Source organism: Cyprinodon tularosa, unplaced genomic scaffold (genome assembly GCF_016077235.1).
Source record: "Cyprinodon tularosa strain WSP-4 unplaced genomic scaffold, ASM1607723v1 ctg12, whole genome shotgun sequence".
Taxonomy (NCBI): Eukaryota; Metazoa; Chordata; class Actinopteri; order Cyprinodontiformes; family Cyprinodontidae; genus Cyprinodon; species Cyprinodon tularosa.
Genome location: NW_024038003.1, coordinates 2,925,641 through 2,943,531, shown reverse-complemented (window position 1 = coordinate 2,943,531; position 17,891 = coordinate 2,925,641). Strand labels below are relative to the sequence as shown.

General features: G+C 43.1%; 1 protein-coding gene and 1 long non-coding RNA gene across 3 annotated transcripts in view; both read right to left on the bottom strand.

The window, feature by feature from the left end:
* The window catches only part of clstn2a (calsyntenin 2a), a 230,744-nt gene that overhangs the window by 97,918 nt on the left and 114,935 nt on the right, over positions 1 to 17,891 (bottom strand). For both annotated transcript variants that reach the window (XM_038271283.1, XM_038271291.1), the window contains exon 2: positions 15,573 to 15,695. In XM_038271283.1, the coding sequence (XP_038127211.1) occupies positions 15,573 to 15,695 (123 nt within the window). The remainder of the gene's footprint in view (positions 1 to 15,572; positions 15,696 to 17,891) is intronic.
* LOC119774035 lies at positions 14,469 to 15,135 on the bottom strand. The gene is made up of 3 exons (XR_005279483.1): positions 15,000 to 15,135; positions 14,681 to 14,910; positions 14,469 to 14,610 (listed from the first exon to the last, which is right to left on the bottom strand). It is a non-coding gene; the product is annotated as an uncharacterized LOC119774035 (long non-coding RNA).

Sequence of the window (17,891 nt, the reverse complement as noted above, 5' to 3'; positions counted from 1 at the left end):
TGGTGCCAGAAGGGCTGGTCTGAGTATTTCAGAAACTGCTGATCTACTGGGATTTTCACACACAACCATCTCTAGGGTTTACAGAAAATGGTCCGTAAAAGAGAAAACATCCAGTGAGCGGCAGTTCTGTGGGCGGAAATGCCTTGTTGATGCCAGAGGTCAGAGGAGAATGGCCAGACTGGTTTGAGCTGATAGAAGGGCAACAGTGACTCAAATAACCACCCATTACGACCAAGGTGGGCAGAAGAGCATCTCTGAACGCACAGTACGTGGAACTTTGAGGCAGATGGGCTACAGCAGCAGAAGACCACACCGGGTGCCACTCCTTTCAGCTAAGAACAAGAAACTGAGGCTGCAATTTGCAAAAGCTAATCGAAATTAGACAATAGAAGATTAGAAAAACTTTGCATGGTCTGATGAGTCTCGATTTCTGCTGCGACATTCGGATGGTAGGGTCAGAATTTGGCGTCTACAACATGAAAGCAAGGATCCATCCTGCCTTGTATCAACGGTTCAGGCTGGTGGTGGTGGTGTCATGGTGTGGGGAATATTTTCTTGGCCCTCTTTGGGCCCCTTGGTACCAATTGAGCATTGTTGCAACGCCACAGCCTACCTGAATATTGTTGCTGGCCATGTCCATCCCTTTATGACAACAATGTACCCAACTTCTGATGGCTACTCTTAGCAGGATAATGCGCCATGTCATAAAGCTGGAATCATCTCAGACTGGTTTCTTGAACATGACAATGAGTTCACTGTACTCAAATGGCCTCCATAGTCACCAGATCTCAATCCAATAGAGCATTTTTGGGATGTGGTTGAACATCATGGATGTGCAGCCGACAAATCTGCTGCAACTGTGTGATGCCATCATGTCAATATGGACCAAACTCCCTGAGGAATGCTTCCAGCACCTTGTTGAATCTATGCCATGAAGAATTGAGGCAGTTCTGAAGGCAAAAGGGGGTCCAACCCATTACTAGCATGGGGTACCTAATAAAGTGGCCGGTGAGTGTATATATACTATGCATATGTGTGTGAGGGGGGTACGTGTGTGCGTTTAATAATTGAAGAGGAAAAAAGCTTTTATTTTGTCAATTACTGTATTGGCCTGAATAAAAGACAAGATTTTTTTTCATTGAAAAATAACTGAAAATGTGGGGTCGTCTTATAATCGGGTTATAACCAATTTTAAAGGCTGACAGTTGTCTGGGGTCGCTACACAAAAGCAACCGCAGAGGGTGCAATGTTTTTGTAAAGCCAATGACCTCATGGAGAAGGAAAACTGTGGCTGGGTCATCTTTCTATCACAACAGACAAGAAATGAGGAGGATAATACTAATGGAGAGTCGCTTCGCAGAACGGAGTGGATCAAAAGTCAGACAGGTTTGCGGACATTTGAGACAGAGCAATGACGCCATTTTTTAAAATAATGATGGTCAACGCATGGATGCATCAACTTTCAGGCAGCAAAGGAATATGGAGTTATGGAGTGCAATGTCAAAAGATGGCATGTTCAAAAAGACCAGAAAAATGCAAACAGCTAAAGAAAAGCTTATCAAAAAATTGCAGGGCTGCAGGGTGAGAGTAGGAGTGACAGCGAGTGCAGCAAGGCAGAGGATGTTTATGAGTCATGCAGATTTTTGAGACGTTCCGTTTGCATTTTAGTTGAAGTATTGCAAGATTTCACTGTGTTTTTTTTTTACTTTTTTGTTTCATTGCACAAATCTTTCAATTTAATATTATTTCAAGGAAATTCTTAGCACCTGAATATAAAATAGCAATGAACATGGTTTCAGTCTTTTTTTTCTTTTTGGTCTTTTTGTTTTGTTCCTAAACACTGGTCCTTAAAAGAGGGTGTCTTCTTATAATTGATATTCGGGTGAGTACGTATATGGGTCAACTTGGGTCAAGGAGGTGATGTAAGGAGTTGGAGGCGTATCCAGCATTCTCAAGCTGTAAATCTGACCTTGTCTCCTCCCTGAATAGGGGATTAAAGAAGGCTTTTACAAGTTTTATCAAACAATATTTTTATTTTGACAATTTTAATATGCTTATGTAAAGCACACTATCGATAATATTAATCATCCATCCATTTATTCATCTATCTTCTCCTGCTTCATCCATCAGGGTCATAGTGGGGCTGTTTCCTATCTCCAGCAGTCACCAGTCCATAGCAGGATAACTGTCATTACCTGCATTTTTTTTTAAACCTCCAACTCCAAGTCTTTTTAACAACCAATCTCAAACTACCCGGAAGAACAGCTCATTTTTGCTCAATTACCGTAACTGGGGCAGGCCAAACCTGTTTGCACATTTTAACATTTGAACTAGCAATATTTGTAGATCACCAATAACATGCTCACTTATTAAATATGAAATCAATTTTGTTTTTGTTTTTTTCCCCACATAATTGTGACAGGTTGTGGCAAACTTAGGAACTCAAGTTTAGTTGGGAACATTTTTGATTATTAAAAGATCCTGAAAGAGTAGAGTCTAAGATGTATAATGACGTCAAACTTGTCAAAATCTAAAAAGAACTGAAGAAGACCTGACCATTTGAACATTGGCAATGTGCAAAGAGCATTCACAAGAAAACTAAGTTTGAAAATTCGATAAAATAATCTAGGTGGTAGGGGCCCACCTAAAGAGACAGCTGTGTCTGCCATGAAGAAAGTCCAAGGTAATTTTATTTTACTTTTTTGTGGGTGTGACCAACTTTCTTTCTTTCCTATCTTTGATTTGTCAGTGAGAAAATGTGATCCATAAAACCAAACTGAAGAGGATGCCAGAGGGTGCAGGTTGTGCAGCATGAATTTGTGGACTTTTTTAGAAAGTGCCAACAGAACAAAGGACAGTGCGCAGGAACCAGCACAATGAATTTCTGTTGCAAAGCCAAGATTTTAAGTCACCAGTTGAGTAAACATTAATGCTCGGTAGGTTTGCTACTGTAGTGACATAGCACAACTAGCAGAATCAACCAATATAACTCGGCCAGATGAATTATGGTATGACTTATACCTACCATCTATTAACGCTGGGCATTTACTTACAAAAAAGCTTTCAGTGATCTGGCATCCACTGCCTGTGGAACTAAAGTGTTTAAAAGCAGAACAGATCCAAAATATTGGCTTGATTATGCTGCAACAGCAGAGTTCACCCATGAGAGAGGTAATCCTGGTTATCCTACACCTAGACAACTGCAGGCAGAATCATAAGGTCAGCTTCACATCTCCTACATGTCGGCAAAAAGTGCCATTTAGCAATCAAGACTCAATGCATGTAGGGTCTCTTCAAAGAGATCCCCTTTTTTTATTTCTGTATCCACTTTTTGTTTCCAACTTCCTGTCTGACTCATCTGTTTTTTGGAATTTGATGTTGCATGTTTTTTATACTCATTGGACAATAAAGATTTTTTTTAGTGGTATCTGTTTCGTCAAGTTTTTTGTGTGTAAATATACCAAAACTAGTGACTACCATCAGCTTGATTGTAGTCTTAAATTCAGTTGATTTTCAATTTAATCTCAAAGCTTACTTGTTTCAAAGTACCTGTGGCAGTTTTTTCTCTGTTTTGGGATAACGTCCAGAGACCAGGAAATTGGATCTGCCAGGGAAGGGTGCCCCAATGCCTCTTTAGCTCTGTTACTATAAAATAATGGCTTAATTGCATACATGGTGGAAAACTTTACTCCCACCCCACCAATTAGGACTGTTTTTTTTTCTAATTTGATGCTGAAAAAATGTGAAGAGATATTAGGTCCTGTTTAAGAGGTAGTGTTTGAGAGAGGTTTATAAGAAAATTACCCACTATTGTTGATTTTTAGTTTATAGCTGAGTCTGGATTAGTCAGTTCAGGTAATGATCTTCTCCTCTAGTACAGAGAGAAAATAATGTAGGGTCAAAAGCAAATTCATAACAATAACGACAATCCTGATGGAAATTATATACTGCATACACAAACACTACAGGAATAATAAGTAGTTGCTTATGATATCCTCCACTTATATGCAATGCCTCTTTGTCTCCATGGTTTCCCTCAGCAATCCATTGTCCCTTTCTTCTCAGACTACTTTTGTTCTTCAGACCCATGTGAGTCAAGAGGAAACAATGTACCACAGGACATTTTTTCTGGTAGCATGATGAATGGGGAGAATTTGTGCATGTTGACTGTGGCCTTGAGATAAAGAATAAGCAAATGAAACTGCCTGTTCTCCTTGTAGCCCCCTAAAGTCCTAAGCCACCACTGCTCATGCTACTTTTGATTTAAAAGACTATCAGTACACACAGCACTACTCGACCCACACACCTTTGTGCATCTATTTGTAGGCCCAGTGCTGGTTGTTTACATCAAAGTGAAATGTGCTGTGGTGGAGTAGTGATAGACACAGCCAAAGGCGATAGAACATAAGGAGGATATACATAAAAATGTTTGGTAAGGAGTGAGAAAAATGCTTTTAGAGGAAAGAGAAAGCAGAAAAAAGAACATATCAGAGAATGAAAAAAATTCATAGAACACCACTGTATGTAGTCTTAGTAATTCTGCTGTCTTACTGTATATATTTACATTCACACATATGGATGTGTAGGTGGGTGTGCTCCTGTTTGGGCATTTGAGTTATTTCACCATCCAACTGAGGACCAGTTGTTGTAAAGCTTTTTTTTCCCAAAAGTTAGGTTTAGGGCTTGAGTGTGAATTAGGTTTAGTTTAGGGTTAGGGCGAGGTATGCACTGGTAACGGTTAGACTTAGGGTTATTGTCAGGGTTAGGGCATAGAAAGGGTTAAAAATTACTGAAAATTATGGAAGTCAAAGGGAGTCAACACATGGTTCTTAAACATATTTGTTTTGATTAATTAGTTATATAGATTTGAGAGCTTTTAAAAATATTTTTAAACATGGAAGCTTCTCTCTATAATGGTGAGATAAACCCTACTGAGGATGAAACAACCAGGCTCTAAGAATTCAAAAGGAAGATGACCCCAAAGGATGAAACACTCAGTGAATGTCAGATAGTGGAAAGTGGAAGAAAAGGAACTGGAGGAACCCCTGCATGGAATGTACCACCGACAGCTAAAGTTGCTGATATGACCAAATAGTACCAATTGCTAGAAAGGGCCTAGACTAAAGCACAGCACAGAAGCACTGATCATGGTAACACAGGAGCAGGCCTTGAGCACCAGAGCGGTAGAGGCCCAGATCTACCATAGCAGGCAAGATCCCAGGAGTAGACTATGCAAAGAGGTCCCAAAAATAATCCACAATTTCACAGCAGGGTGGCAGGTACTGGTAGTAAAGGGGTACAGAGAACATCAAAACCAAGTGGCTTGTAAAGTGGACAGAAACATCTGTGCAGAATAAAAAAAAAGTAGCACCGGGTCAAAATGGGAGCCACCTACCAAGGTGGTGGAGAATAATCATATGGGACTTCTAGATACAAACAGACAAAAGGGTTGTGGCCAACCAAGCGGACATTGTGATCACTGATAAGGGGCAGAAGTCCCTTGACCATAAACACTTTCCCTAACTGGTACATTTGAGGTCTGCACTGCTTCCCTCATTCTCCAGACCATTCTTGGTCTTTTAAGTGTCTTTTTTGACATCCTGGGTGACATTAGTGTGTTCCTGAGTAATTTTAAATGTCCCGCAAATACTTAATGAATAAATGTTTATACTTAATGTACATGGTAAGATTTTAGCATAATTTTAAGACTTGAGAGACTCTTCATTGACAGTAAAGAAAATTAAAAGATAAAACAGGTTTAGCCCTGCAGTGTGTGATCTACAAGCACAACACAATAGATATGAACAGATTTAATTTAGGAGAACTTAGATGTCAGATGGAGTGAGTAACAAGAAAAATTGATGCCGGCCAAGCCAACATGTTGGATTGCCAATTGGAGAAGTCCTCACATCTTTACTTTTACCACTCCACAAATGGCAGCATTGTGTTATAAGACTTTCTTTAGAGACAACCCTGATATTGGGCCCTCTCAGAATGGGAAGATCAAACATTTTCCCTCCTTTTCTACAATGTTTATTAATGTGCTTTTTTTTCTATTTATATTTGAAGCTCTTTAGGCTGGACTATAATACCTTAACGTGGCCAAAGCCAGGTTTTATTTGAATTCTACACAATGTATCAGAAAGAAAAGGCTCCTATGGAAAGTTTTACAAAAGTGAGGTGCATGCAGTACAATTCTTCAAATTAATTGAATAATTCACCAAGTTGATCCTGCCTCTCGTGTCAAGCTTTTAGCTATTCACAGCATAAGTAGCAGCTGTGATGTATCACATTCTTGATCTGTTCCACAACTTGCCGTTAACCAATAAATGAAACGCTTTCCAAATCCAGTTGGGAGGAACGCGCAAATATCATCCCCATCCACAAAGGTAGAAATCATGTCATTTTGCTCATCTTTCAAAAACAAAATTAGACGACATTCCTGCTAAAACCGAAGCAGCCATGTTTGTCTTACTTCAGCCTGCCTCTGATTGTCATCATACACTGAATTCCATTGGCTTGTATTATATTTGTATTTGAGGCTAATGCATCTATTAGCTTCTGGCAAGATGTATTTTCAGGAGTTTGTTAATTCACAAATTTCTATAGCAATTCATCTTTCTTGCAAGGTAAATCATTTTTACACTAAGCCGTGTAAATTTAATAAGCATTTTCCATTCCTATATTTTCCTGTTTACTTGAATTGTCTTTGCTTTTATATTTTTAGAGATATTAAACACAATTTTAAAGCTTACAAAATCTGGGCAAAAATCTTTTTATAGCACTTTCTAACAGCTGAGGAAAGTGCTTAAAATTTTTCATCTGTGTTCTCCAGTTTGCAATTAATGTAGGACCAGAAGGCTAGACCACTCCTTTCCGGCACAAAACAAAACCAGGATTGATGAGAGTGTCTATAATGTAGGTGACTAGCTGAATATGGGTACGCTGGGAGCAATGTGAGGAGATAGAGAGGAGGAAGAATGACTGTAGGAATCAGGAAGAAAGAGTGTGGTGCCAGTTTGGTAAAGAATGGCATAAATGAGGGCAGAGATCCAGATAAAAATGTGACAGCATAGTTAGACTGTGTGGGGTTGAGGTGGAGAGCGGATGGAGGTGTTTGTGCAAAATACAGGCTAAGCCAAGGAAGACAAATTGGAATGGATCTGCTCTTTTACTGCCATTTTTTCAGTCTCCTTGGAAGCTATTGTGTTGGTTTCATTCATTAGACCACATGCAATAAAAAACATTCAACGAGAGAAATATCACCAGTCAGAAGCTTCTGTTTTTTTCTCCCAGGTGATTTCTCACCAGCATTGACCTTCTCAAGCAAACCGTCCACATGTTAATCACAGAGAAAAGCATCGCAAATAAATTTCCCCCTTTGTCAGTCTGGTTGTTGTGGTGTCATTAAACATTCACTGCATCACAGATTTGTTTACCAGGCAAAGAAATGTGCTGCAAATCACTGTAAGCCTATTTGAGTGGAAAGAAACAATAGATGTGAAGAGGCTTTTCAGTGTTTCCACTTGTGCTAAGAAAAATAGATTGTAATATCTACTCTTGATAAAGATGTTGCTCATTAAAATCTTCACGGCTTCTGGGTTTAACAGAACTTAACTATACGGTAGAAATAATAAAATAAGCTTTCTTCGAACAAGTTACACATGATCTATTTTCCCTCTGAATATAAACTGAAATCTTACACATAAATTTTGAAAATCAAAAATGCATGAAAAACACACAAAGACAAGATAAAGATTAAAAGAAAAGGGTGGATGCGACTGACCTTTCAGTTCTAATGAGTTTCCAACTCATGTCAGCACTTAGACCCAATTTACCAGGATAGCAATTTAGACATCAGTTGTCAACAGGCTTTTTTCCTTCAAGACATTAAGAGTTTCTTCCTACAACTTTTTCCTTTAACCAAAAACCTTACCGTCCTCTTAAAACTTCTCTGAAAGGCACACACAGTAAATTAAGTTGTCACATTTGGATAAAGCTTATAATGATATCATTACACCATACACAAAATCTAGGGGACTAAAGTTTGAATTGAGTTTAGTTTGAGGGTGAAAGGTAGCCCATAGAAATGAATGGAAGTCAGCACAATATATGTGTGAGTGTGTGTAAGTGTGTGTCCTTATATTTCTTACCTTGTGGGGACTGTGTAATGGCAATTTCCCAGGAAGATGCAACTTTGTTAGGACTTACAGGTTCATCAGGAAAAGGTCTCTTTCTCTGTTGTGGGTTAGGTTTAGGAATAAGTTGACTAACGGTGTGTGTGTTCTTGTTTTTAATGAATTGTCGGACCCATTTTTACAGAAAATGACACGTTGTGGGGACCGAATTTTCTTTGTGAGGCCCGATGCCTGGACCCCAAACTGGGAATTGCTGTGTTGCGGTTAGGTGTCACATTTAGGACTAAGAAGTGGATTGTGTTTAGGTTGGGGTTAGGGTTACGTATGAACCCGTAATGGTTATGGATAGAGTAAGGGTCATGGTTAGGCTGTAGAAATGAAAGAAGACAATGAGAAAAAGCCCTGCTAAGATACTGAGAAAAGTTTGTTTGTGTGTGTGTCTGCACACACTCCAAGCTCCAACTTATAGTATTTCTTGGAAGTTTTTATTTGTATTCTAATTAACAAATATTCACACTATGCTTCCATTATCAACAGAGTAACACCCTAAAAATATACAGTGAAGACTTTAACTTAGTGTCTTGAAAACTGAGTAACTGCATTGAACAGCAATGCTCCCAGTCCCAGCAGAGACTTGTAGAGTTGCCTCTCTCCTGACACTTCCTCCAGCTCAAGCCAGCTGGAAAACCAGCTGGGCCAAATCCGCCAGCCCCCAAACCAGACCTCCTCTGATCCTTTGCTGCACCTAGAAATCCTGTCCACACTATTCAGCCATATTTTTGATCGTTAAACTATAAATTACTGAATAAAAAGCAGAATGATGGGCATGGGTAAGTTTGTGCAAGTAAACACCAACCATTATGTTGTTACTGGGAACAAGACAGACTTCATTTTAGATTGAATTTACATGATGTGAGCTATGATATTGCTCCACATGATAATGTAACCCGGGGTGAACTTACCTCTGACAAACACTGTATATCTGTAATTATTATTACAGATATACAGATATACAGTTATTTCAAAGCAACCATGGACAAAATGTCTGAGAGACAAACTCTTTCACAGCCAGACAAATCATGAGGGACAATAAGTCACATTGGCTGTAAGGTAAAGAAAACAGTGCCTTATGTATTTTGCAGTTACAAAAGCATGTGAGTAATTACTGAGTATAGTACATAATTAAGCTTGTGAAAATATAAACCATGTATTTATCACATATATATTCGAAATGGCTCCTCTGGGTATCTCTTGTCAGCAGCATGCGTCATGAAAAAGTAATTCTGCCCTAAAAGAAAAAAGCTACACTGTGTTTCCTAAGGTTGTCATAATGAAGGTGACTCTGGATGAGAGCAACTACAGAGACTGAAGATGGTTAAGAGATTTTATTTAGAAACTAGGCAGTGGACATGAACTGGAAGGCAGTTTGGTCAGGTCAGGTTCTTCTGGGCTTCTGCAGAGAAGAAGAGGCTGGTGAATGAGAGGAAACTGTGCTGGAGGATCTTGGTGGGGGTGACACTCACAGTAGAGAGGCTGTGGTCCGGTCTTGGGGGGGAAGTGTCCCCGGTGGTCTGTGTGCTGACCAGTACTCTCTTCCTGGTTGGAGGTTCGAGGATGGACAGGCAGGCGATCGCAGGTAGGAGGGCTGAACGGTGGTTAACCCGAGATCCTTCTCGGGTTCTTGGTTGTATCTCAGGCGGAGGGTCCAAGGTCTTTGATTCACGGCTGGGTCCAGGGGTCAGAAACAAGGGTTCTGCAGGAAAAGGATCGAAAAAAGATTCAGACTAGACTAGACTTTTACTTCTACAAGGACTAGGACTAGGCTTGGGTTTGGTCTGTTACCAACGCTGTGACGTTAACGAACTGACGCCCTCCTCCTGGTTCCAGCTCCTTAAGAAGGGTGGTGATCACCTCAGATGTAGTGCACCTGCCCGTCCATCCCTGCAGAGGAGAGAGAGAGAAAAACTGGCCTGCACCCGGATGGAACCCGGAGTGTGACAGCACCCCCCCCTCAACGGCCGCCCCCTGGCGGCCGCCCGGAGGAGGAAGCCTCAAAGGCAGAGACCAAATCAGGATCCAGAATAAAAGAACGAGGGACCCAGGACCTGTCCTCGGGACCATAACCCTCCCAATCCACAAGGTACTGGTACCCGCGACCACGACGCCTGGAGGCCACGATCTTGTGGACGGTGAAAGCCGGGTGGCCATCAACGACCCGGGCGGGAGGAGGGGGTCTGGTCGGAGGGACCAACCGACTGGAGGAGACAGGCTTGATCTGGGAGACATGAAATGTAGGATGGACACGGAGGTGCGGAGGAAGCTTAAGGCGGACAGCTGTGGGGCTAATAATCTGGTCGATCTTAAAAGGACAGAGAAACCTGGGAGCTAACTTCCTGGACATGGCCTTTAAGGGAAAGTCCTTGGAAGTGAGCCAAACCTCCTGCCCAGAGGTGTAAGTGGGGGCAGGAATGCGTTTGCGGTCAGCAAAGCTCTTATCTCGACAAGAGGCACGTTCAAGGGCTGCCCTCGTCTGGTCCCAGATCCTACGACAACGGCGAAGGTGGGTTCGTACGGACGGCAAGACTGAGTCAGGGAAGGATGAGGGTAAGAGAGAGGGCTGGTAGCCTAGAGATGCCTCGAACGGGGATAGACCGGTAGCTGCAGAAACATGGGAGTTATGAGAGTATTCTACCCAGGCCAGATGTTGGCTCCAGGTGCTGGGGTTGCGAGAGCAGAGACAGCGGAGGGTGTTTTCTAGTTCCTGATTCAACTGTTCACACTGCCCGTTAGACTGGGGGTGAAATCCGGATGTGAGAGAAACCTTTGCCCCAAAACATCCACAGAAGTCACGCCAAACCCGAGAGATAAACTGAGGGCCGCGGTCGGAGACTATTTCAGATGGCAACCCGTGGAGTTTAAAGACATGGTTAAATAACAACCGGGCTGTCTGATAAGCAGAAGGGAGTTTGGACAAGGCCACCAGGTGGCAGGCCTTAGAGAAACGATCGATAACTGACAGGATAACAGTCTTGCGGTTAGATGGGGGAAGGCCAGTAACAAAATCTAATGCAATGTGGGACCAAGGTCGGCTGGGTCTGGGTAGGGGCTGGAGCAAACCAGCAGGAGGTCTACAGGAACCCTTGTTTTTGGCACACACTGAGCATGCTGACACAAACTCGGCAACGTCTCTATTAAGAGACGGCCACCAAAAATATCGCCGGATTAAGGCGATGGTGCGACTGGAACCCGGATGGCCAGAGAATCTAGAGGAGTGCCCCCAGTGAATAACCTGAGAGCGCACAGCAGAAGGAACATAGAGTCTCTGGGGAGGACCACCACCCGGATCAGGTTCACTCTCTTGGGCTCTTTTAATCTTGTTCTCAAGATCCCAGGTGATGGCTCCCACCACACAAAATTCAGGGACGATGGGAACTGGCACCTTAACCTCTTCAGAAGTGGAAAACAGGCGTGACAGAGCATCGGGCTTCGTGTTCTTGGATCCAGGGCGGTAGGTAATGATGAAGTTGAACTGAGAGAAGAACAGGGACCAACGGCTCTGACGAGAATTTAAACGTCTGGCTGACTGGATATAGGAAAGATTCTTGTGATCAGTCCAGATGACTATGGGCAACTCGGTTCCCTCCAGCCAATGACGGCACTCCTCCAAGGCCATCTTGATGGCGAGGAGTTCTCGATCCCCTACGTCGTAGTTTCTCTCAGCAGGAGAGAATCGTCTCGAAAAGAAGGCGCAGGGATGAAGTTTGCCATCCGAAGGCGACATCTGTGATAGAACAGCTCCAGCTCCAGAGTCAGAGGCATCCACCTCTAATGTGAACTGAGCTGACGGATCAGGGTAGGTGAGAATGGGAGCCTGTGAAAACATCTCCTTTAAAAGGCGGAACGCCTGATCAGCTTCTGGGGACCACTGGAAGACGCTCTTGGTGGAGGTCAGGGCAGTGAGGGGTGAGGCAAGAATACTATAATTCTAGATGAATACCCGGTAAAAGTTGGCGAAACCCAAGAAGCGCTGGAGTTGCTTACGGGTGTTGGGAACGGGCCAGTTGACGACTGCCTCCACCTTTCCGGGGTCCGTCTTCACCTGTCCACCCTCGAAAATGAAGCCAAGGAAGCTGATGGTTCTTTGGTGAAACTCGCACTTCTCAGCCTTAACGAAGAGGCGGTTCTCCAGAAGACGTTGAAGCACCTGGCGGACATGTTGCTGATGTTGTTGGGGGTTCTGGGAATAAATAAGGATGTCATCAATGTACACAAACACGAACTGATTTATAAAGTCTCTCAGGACGTCATTTACGAGGGCCTGGAAAACGGCTGGGGCATTAGTCAGACCGAAGGTCATGACCAAGTACTCGTAGTGACCGATGGGGGTCTTGAACGCCGTCTTCCATTCGTCTCCCTCTCGAATCCGGACCAAGTGATAGGCGTTTCTAAGGTCCAGTTTAGTAAAGATGGTGGCGCCCCGAACCGTATCAAATGCTGATGCCAGAAGGGGAAGGGAATATTTATTCTTTACAGAAATCTGATTAAGACCACGGTAATCGATGCAAGGACGCAATGTTTTATCCTTTTTAGCCACAAAGAAGAAACCTGCCCCTAGGGGTGAGGACGAAGGTCGAATGATGCCGGTCTTTAAAGAGTCGCTAATATATTTCTCCATGGCACCTAGCTCTGACTGAGATAACTTATAGAGGCGAGCAGATGGCAGAGGAGCCCCAGGAAGAAGATCAATAGCACAATCATAAGGGCGATGCGGCGGGAGACTAAGGGCCAGATCTTTGCTAAAAACTAGGTGGAGGTCATGGTACTCGGGCGGCACATTTGACAGATCAGAAGGATCGTCAGGAAGTTCAGGACTAGCCGAGGTGTGAGGGAGAGCTGAATGGAGACAAGTAGCCAGACAACCGGAGCTCCAGGTCTCAATACGCGAGTCTCTCCAGTTAATGTGAGGGTTGTGAGCAGCTAACCAAGGGTAACCTAAAACAATAGGTGAGTGTCTTGTAGGAAAAACGAAAAAAGAAATGGATTCATGATGATTACCAGAGGAGATAAACAGAAAAGGGAGAGTCTGCTGAGTTATAGTAGCTAGTGGGCTACCATCAAGGGCTGTAACAGAGATGGGGGATGGTAAAGTACGGACCGGAATATTATAATGGTTTACTAAGGCTGGATTGATGAGATTTTGCTCAGAACCGGAGTCAACCAAGGCGGAAACAGGGTGCTGCTTGTCCTGAAGGCAAATTACAGCCTGAAGCAGGAACCTAGAACTGGGAGTCTCGGAGCATGTGCCCACCAGTATTCCCTGAACTACTGGTGGGCCAGGTCTTTTGGGCGAAGGGGACAAGATAAACGAAAATGACCGGCAGCACCACAGTAAAGACACCTTCTATTTCTGAACCGCTGTTCTTTTTCTTCGGTAGATAACCTGGCTCTGCCAATTTGCATGGGCTCATCAATAGGCTGACTACCAGAAACAGGGGGTTGTGATTGATGTGACACCACAGGAACCGGAAGACTGAAACGTTGAGCAGGGGAGCGGTCCCGGTCCCGGCCCCGCCTCTCACAAGTCCTCTCACGGAGGCGTTCGTCTACCCGAACAGCTAGGTCAATTAGCCCCTCCAGGCTATCGGGCTTGTCGCGGGTGGCCAGCTCGTCTCTAAGCCTATCTGAGAGAGAGTTTAGGAAAGCCGTCTTTAATGCGCGGTTGTCCCACGCAGCCTGAGCGGCCAGAGTGCGGAAGTCGACGCTGAAGTCAGCAACCGACCGGTTTCCCTGCTTCAGCTCCCACAATCTTTTGCCTGCCTCCTCCTCGCTAAGGGAAGAGGAAAAGGTTTGTTTAAAAATATCTAAGAAGTCAGCATAGGAGTAATCATGGATCGTGGTCTCATCAATAAAAGATTCTGCCCATCTAAGAGCATGATCTCTGAGAAGACCAACAATATGAGCTATCTTATGAGCGTCATCCGGAAAAGATTGTGGGGAGCGACTGAAAACCAAAGAACATTGGAGGAGAAACCCTCTGGACTTACTCAGATCACCTGAAAACGGTTCGGGGACTGGGATTGAGACACCGACTCCGGGAACGGGCGGCAGAGCGGCTACAGCGGGAGGCCTTGGAGCTGGAGGAGGAACGGAGGTAGGTTGATTTAAGTTCAGCAAGGCTTTCATGTCCTGAAGCTCGTGGGTGAGAGTGCTCATTGTCTGCTTCACTTGAGTTTGCTGCTGGACCATGGTTTGTATCAGGGTTTCATGCTGGCCTAGTAACAGGCCCTGATGCGAGATGGCACTCCGTAGCTGCTCACCAGAGTCAGGTTGGTCAGTTCGTTCTGTCATAATGAAGGTGACTCTGGATGAGAGCAACTACAGAGACTGAAGATGGTTAAGAGATTTTATTTAGAAACTAGGCAGTGGACATGAACTGGAAGGCAGTTTGGTCAGGTCAGGTTCTTCTGGGCTTCTGCAGAGAAGAAGAGGCTGGTGAATGAGAGGAAACTGTGCTGGAGGATCTTGGTGGGGGTGACACTCACAGTAGAGAGGCTGTGGTCCGGTCTTGGGGGGGAAGTGTCCCCGGTGGTCCGTGTGCTGACCAGTACTCTCTTCCTGGTTGGAGGTTCGAGGGTGGACAGGCAGGCGATCGCAGGTAGGAGGGCTGAACGGTGGTTAACCCGAGATCCTTCTCGGGTTCTTGGTTGTATCTCAGGCGGAGGGTCCAAGGTCTTTGATTCACGGCTGGGTCCAGGGGTCAGAAACAAGGGTTCTGCAGGAAAAGGATCGAAAAAAGATTCAGACTAGACTAGACTTTTACTTCTACAAGGACTAGGACTAGGCTTGGGTTTGGTCTGTTACCAACGCTGTGACGTTAACGAACTGACGCCCTCCTCCTGGTTCCAGCTCCTTAAGAAGGGTGGTGATCACCTCAGATGTAGTGCACCTGCCCGTCCATCCCTGCAGAGGAGAGAGAGAGAAAAACTGGCCTGCACCCGGATGGAACCCGGAGTGTGACAAAGGTTTAAAGTGAAAAATACTCCTTATATACACTGTGGAATATTTTTCTTAATGCGTAAAGTCATTCTGTTGCATGGTGAGAAAAAAAATGTTCTCTCTTTGAAAAAAGAAAAAACAAAACAGCAGAATTTGTTTTACACTTCTGCATGTGATAAATGGAATTCACACTCCATGACAAACAGTAGGTACAGAGAACTGCTGCATCATCTGTTTTTGTCCTGTGGTGTGAAGTTGCCCGTACTCAAAGCTGTGGCATCCTTGTCAAGGTCCTGAGTGTGTTGTTGGGAGGAAAGTGTAAGAATGTGCTCCTTTCTGTATAAGTAGAACTGGTTAAAATAAGAATAAAAAAAGGGTTTGCCGTTTGGATGAACTGTGAATGTCTGAATTTTTGCCATTACTTATTATATTTCCTACCAGCATAAGGAACTGGGGCATCCTTGTCTAGAGCTACTAGAGGAGGGTCCAGCAGCACTGTCTCCATGTTCTCTGTAATCACTCCATGGTAGGAAGTCTCTATCCAAGGCTTGTGCTTGTTGACTGTAAAAGGAGAAGAAAGAATGAGATAAACATCGTTATTTATTTGTTATCTTTTAAATAGAAACAAAAAAAGTGTGAGGAAAACAACATTTTTGTAGAAGTTATCAATATAAAACTTCAAAAGAAAGCTTTTACACGCTGATTATTGTCCACAACACTTAGTTTGCCGTTTTTGAGACATTTGCTTTGGTAAAACTCAATATGACACTGAACAAATGCATTTCTGCTTTCATATCGGTATTATGACCTCTGCATCTCTTCCTCCACCATCAACACTTTTCTCACAGTAAATTCTTGTTTTTTTGTTTTGCATTTTCTTTGTGCTGTGTGCATTTTCTAAGAAATGGGGAACTTAAATTAAACAATTCAAGAGTGGATAAACTGTAGATTAAAACAGATCATCACCAAAATTGCCCATGCAGCTCAGTAGGTCATCTGATCCCAGGCTTTTCCTCAGTCCACATGTTCCTGAGCTATATTTTAAACTCTCCTGTCTCTCTAGTACATTCTTTACTTGTAAAGTCCGGTTTGGTAAAAACGTACCCTAACTGAATCCAGTGTAATATATACCAATCTAAATTAAACTTCCTCACAGCAGGAAACAAACAGGAGCGTACGCTGAAGCCACACGAACATATGTGGATATTGTGTACTTTGGTGAATCCACACATACAGTCTGTATCTATGGTGTCCAAGAGTCGCTCTCTGCAGGGAGCAAGCATGACACCCTGGCCTTCTAATCCATTGAAGAGAATCTCTTTGTCTAATGCCAGTGAGCAGATGACGCGTCCAGCTGGCATTAATTTGAAATGCACCAAACAGCTCCATCTCTTAAGTTTTTTTATCTGTTTGAATAACACTTCAGGGAGGTTTGTCCTACTATCCCATTTTATCCCTCAGTGGCTATCAAGACATAGCAAAGAACAGGGCTGCTTTCAAAAGATGTAGCTTACACAATATTTACAAATTATTTAGTAATTTTTGAATGTCTAGTGTTGATATAACATACAGAACCTCATAAACAAACCTTGGCTGTCTAAATTAATGCCCTAGCCCCTGGAAAGGGCACTATATAGGGGTTAAATCATTTTATACGAATTTGCAATGTCTAACAGATGAAAAAGTAGTGGACCCAAAATTTCCCAAAATCCATCTTGAAAAGTTGTGCAGATTGATGGTGACTAGATGAGCAGATATATCCCAGAATGATTTGCAAAAGATCTCCTTGCAAAGCATCATGGGATTTGTTTAAGGGGCACAGAGAACAAAGATGGCACAGTCAGAGGAGCCGCAATCACGTGAACAACGAGGAGCGAAAAGTAGTGGTCATCTCTCTGAACGGCTAGTTATCTGATTGCACTGGTCCTCACTCTATATTGTGTTTGAGGGTTTAGGGCGCACATTCAGACTTAGACCTTGCCTTTAATAACTCATTAGCCTCATCCTTCCACCTGCTCGTGCCAATCTGTACTCATTGGTTGTGTCCAAACGTCTGCCCTAACCCCTAAATCCCTCAATCAGTCTATAGTCGGGGACTATATAGTGGACTTAATAGTGAACTCAGTTAACTAAAAGTTCAGACAGAGGATCAAATCTAATTGCACCCAATTAGTCAGGTAACTTCGCCTCTCTGCACTATTATTAATATTTTTCTCCACTACAACAAATCCCATGATGCTTTGCAAGGAGAGCTCGCGCAAAGCAATCTGCTCGTCCAGTGACCATCGATGATCACTACTTTTTAAGGTGTATTGTAGGAAATTTCGAATCTATTACTTTTTCATTCACAGGATGTTCGGACACTCATTTAAAATTGCATAATCAATATATAATGGCCTATATAGTGATTAGGGCGGACGTTCGGACACAGCCATTGTCTTTACCTGAACTATGCCTTTTGAACACTGGCCTATTTTGTTCACTCCTCACAGATGAATCCTGTTTTCTGATGCCTTTATCTCTCTCATCTTGTGCCAAAAGTTGCATCGTTTACAGAATTAAACTCCTTAACCAATTACACTGCCTATGAATACCTGTTTACACTTTGGATCCCTTCCAGTGAAATCCTATTGAAACCACATCACAATTATGCACTGCTTTTAGTTTATCACAATCCTGGTTAAATAAATTAAAAGTTGTTATTTTTAATATGACAGAATGTGTAGAATCTTAACAGATATACCTGTTAATTACCCC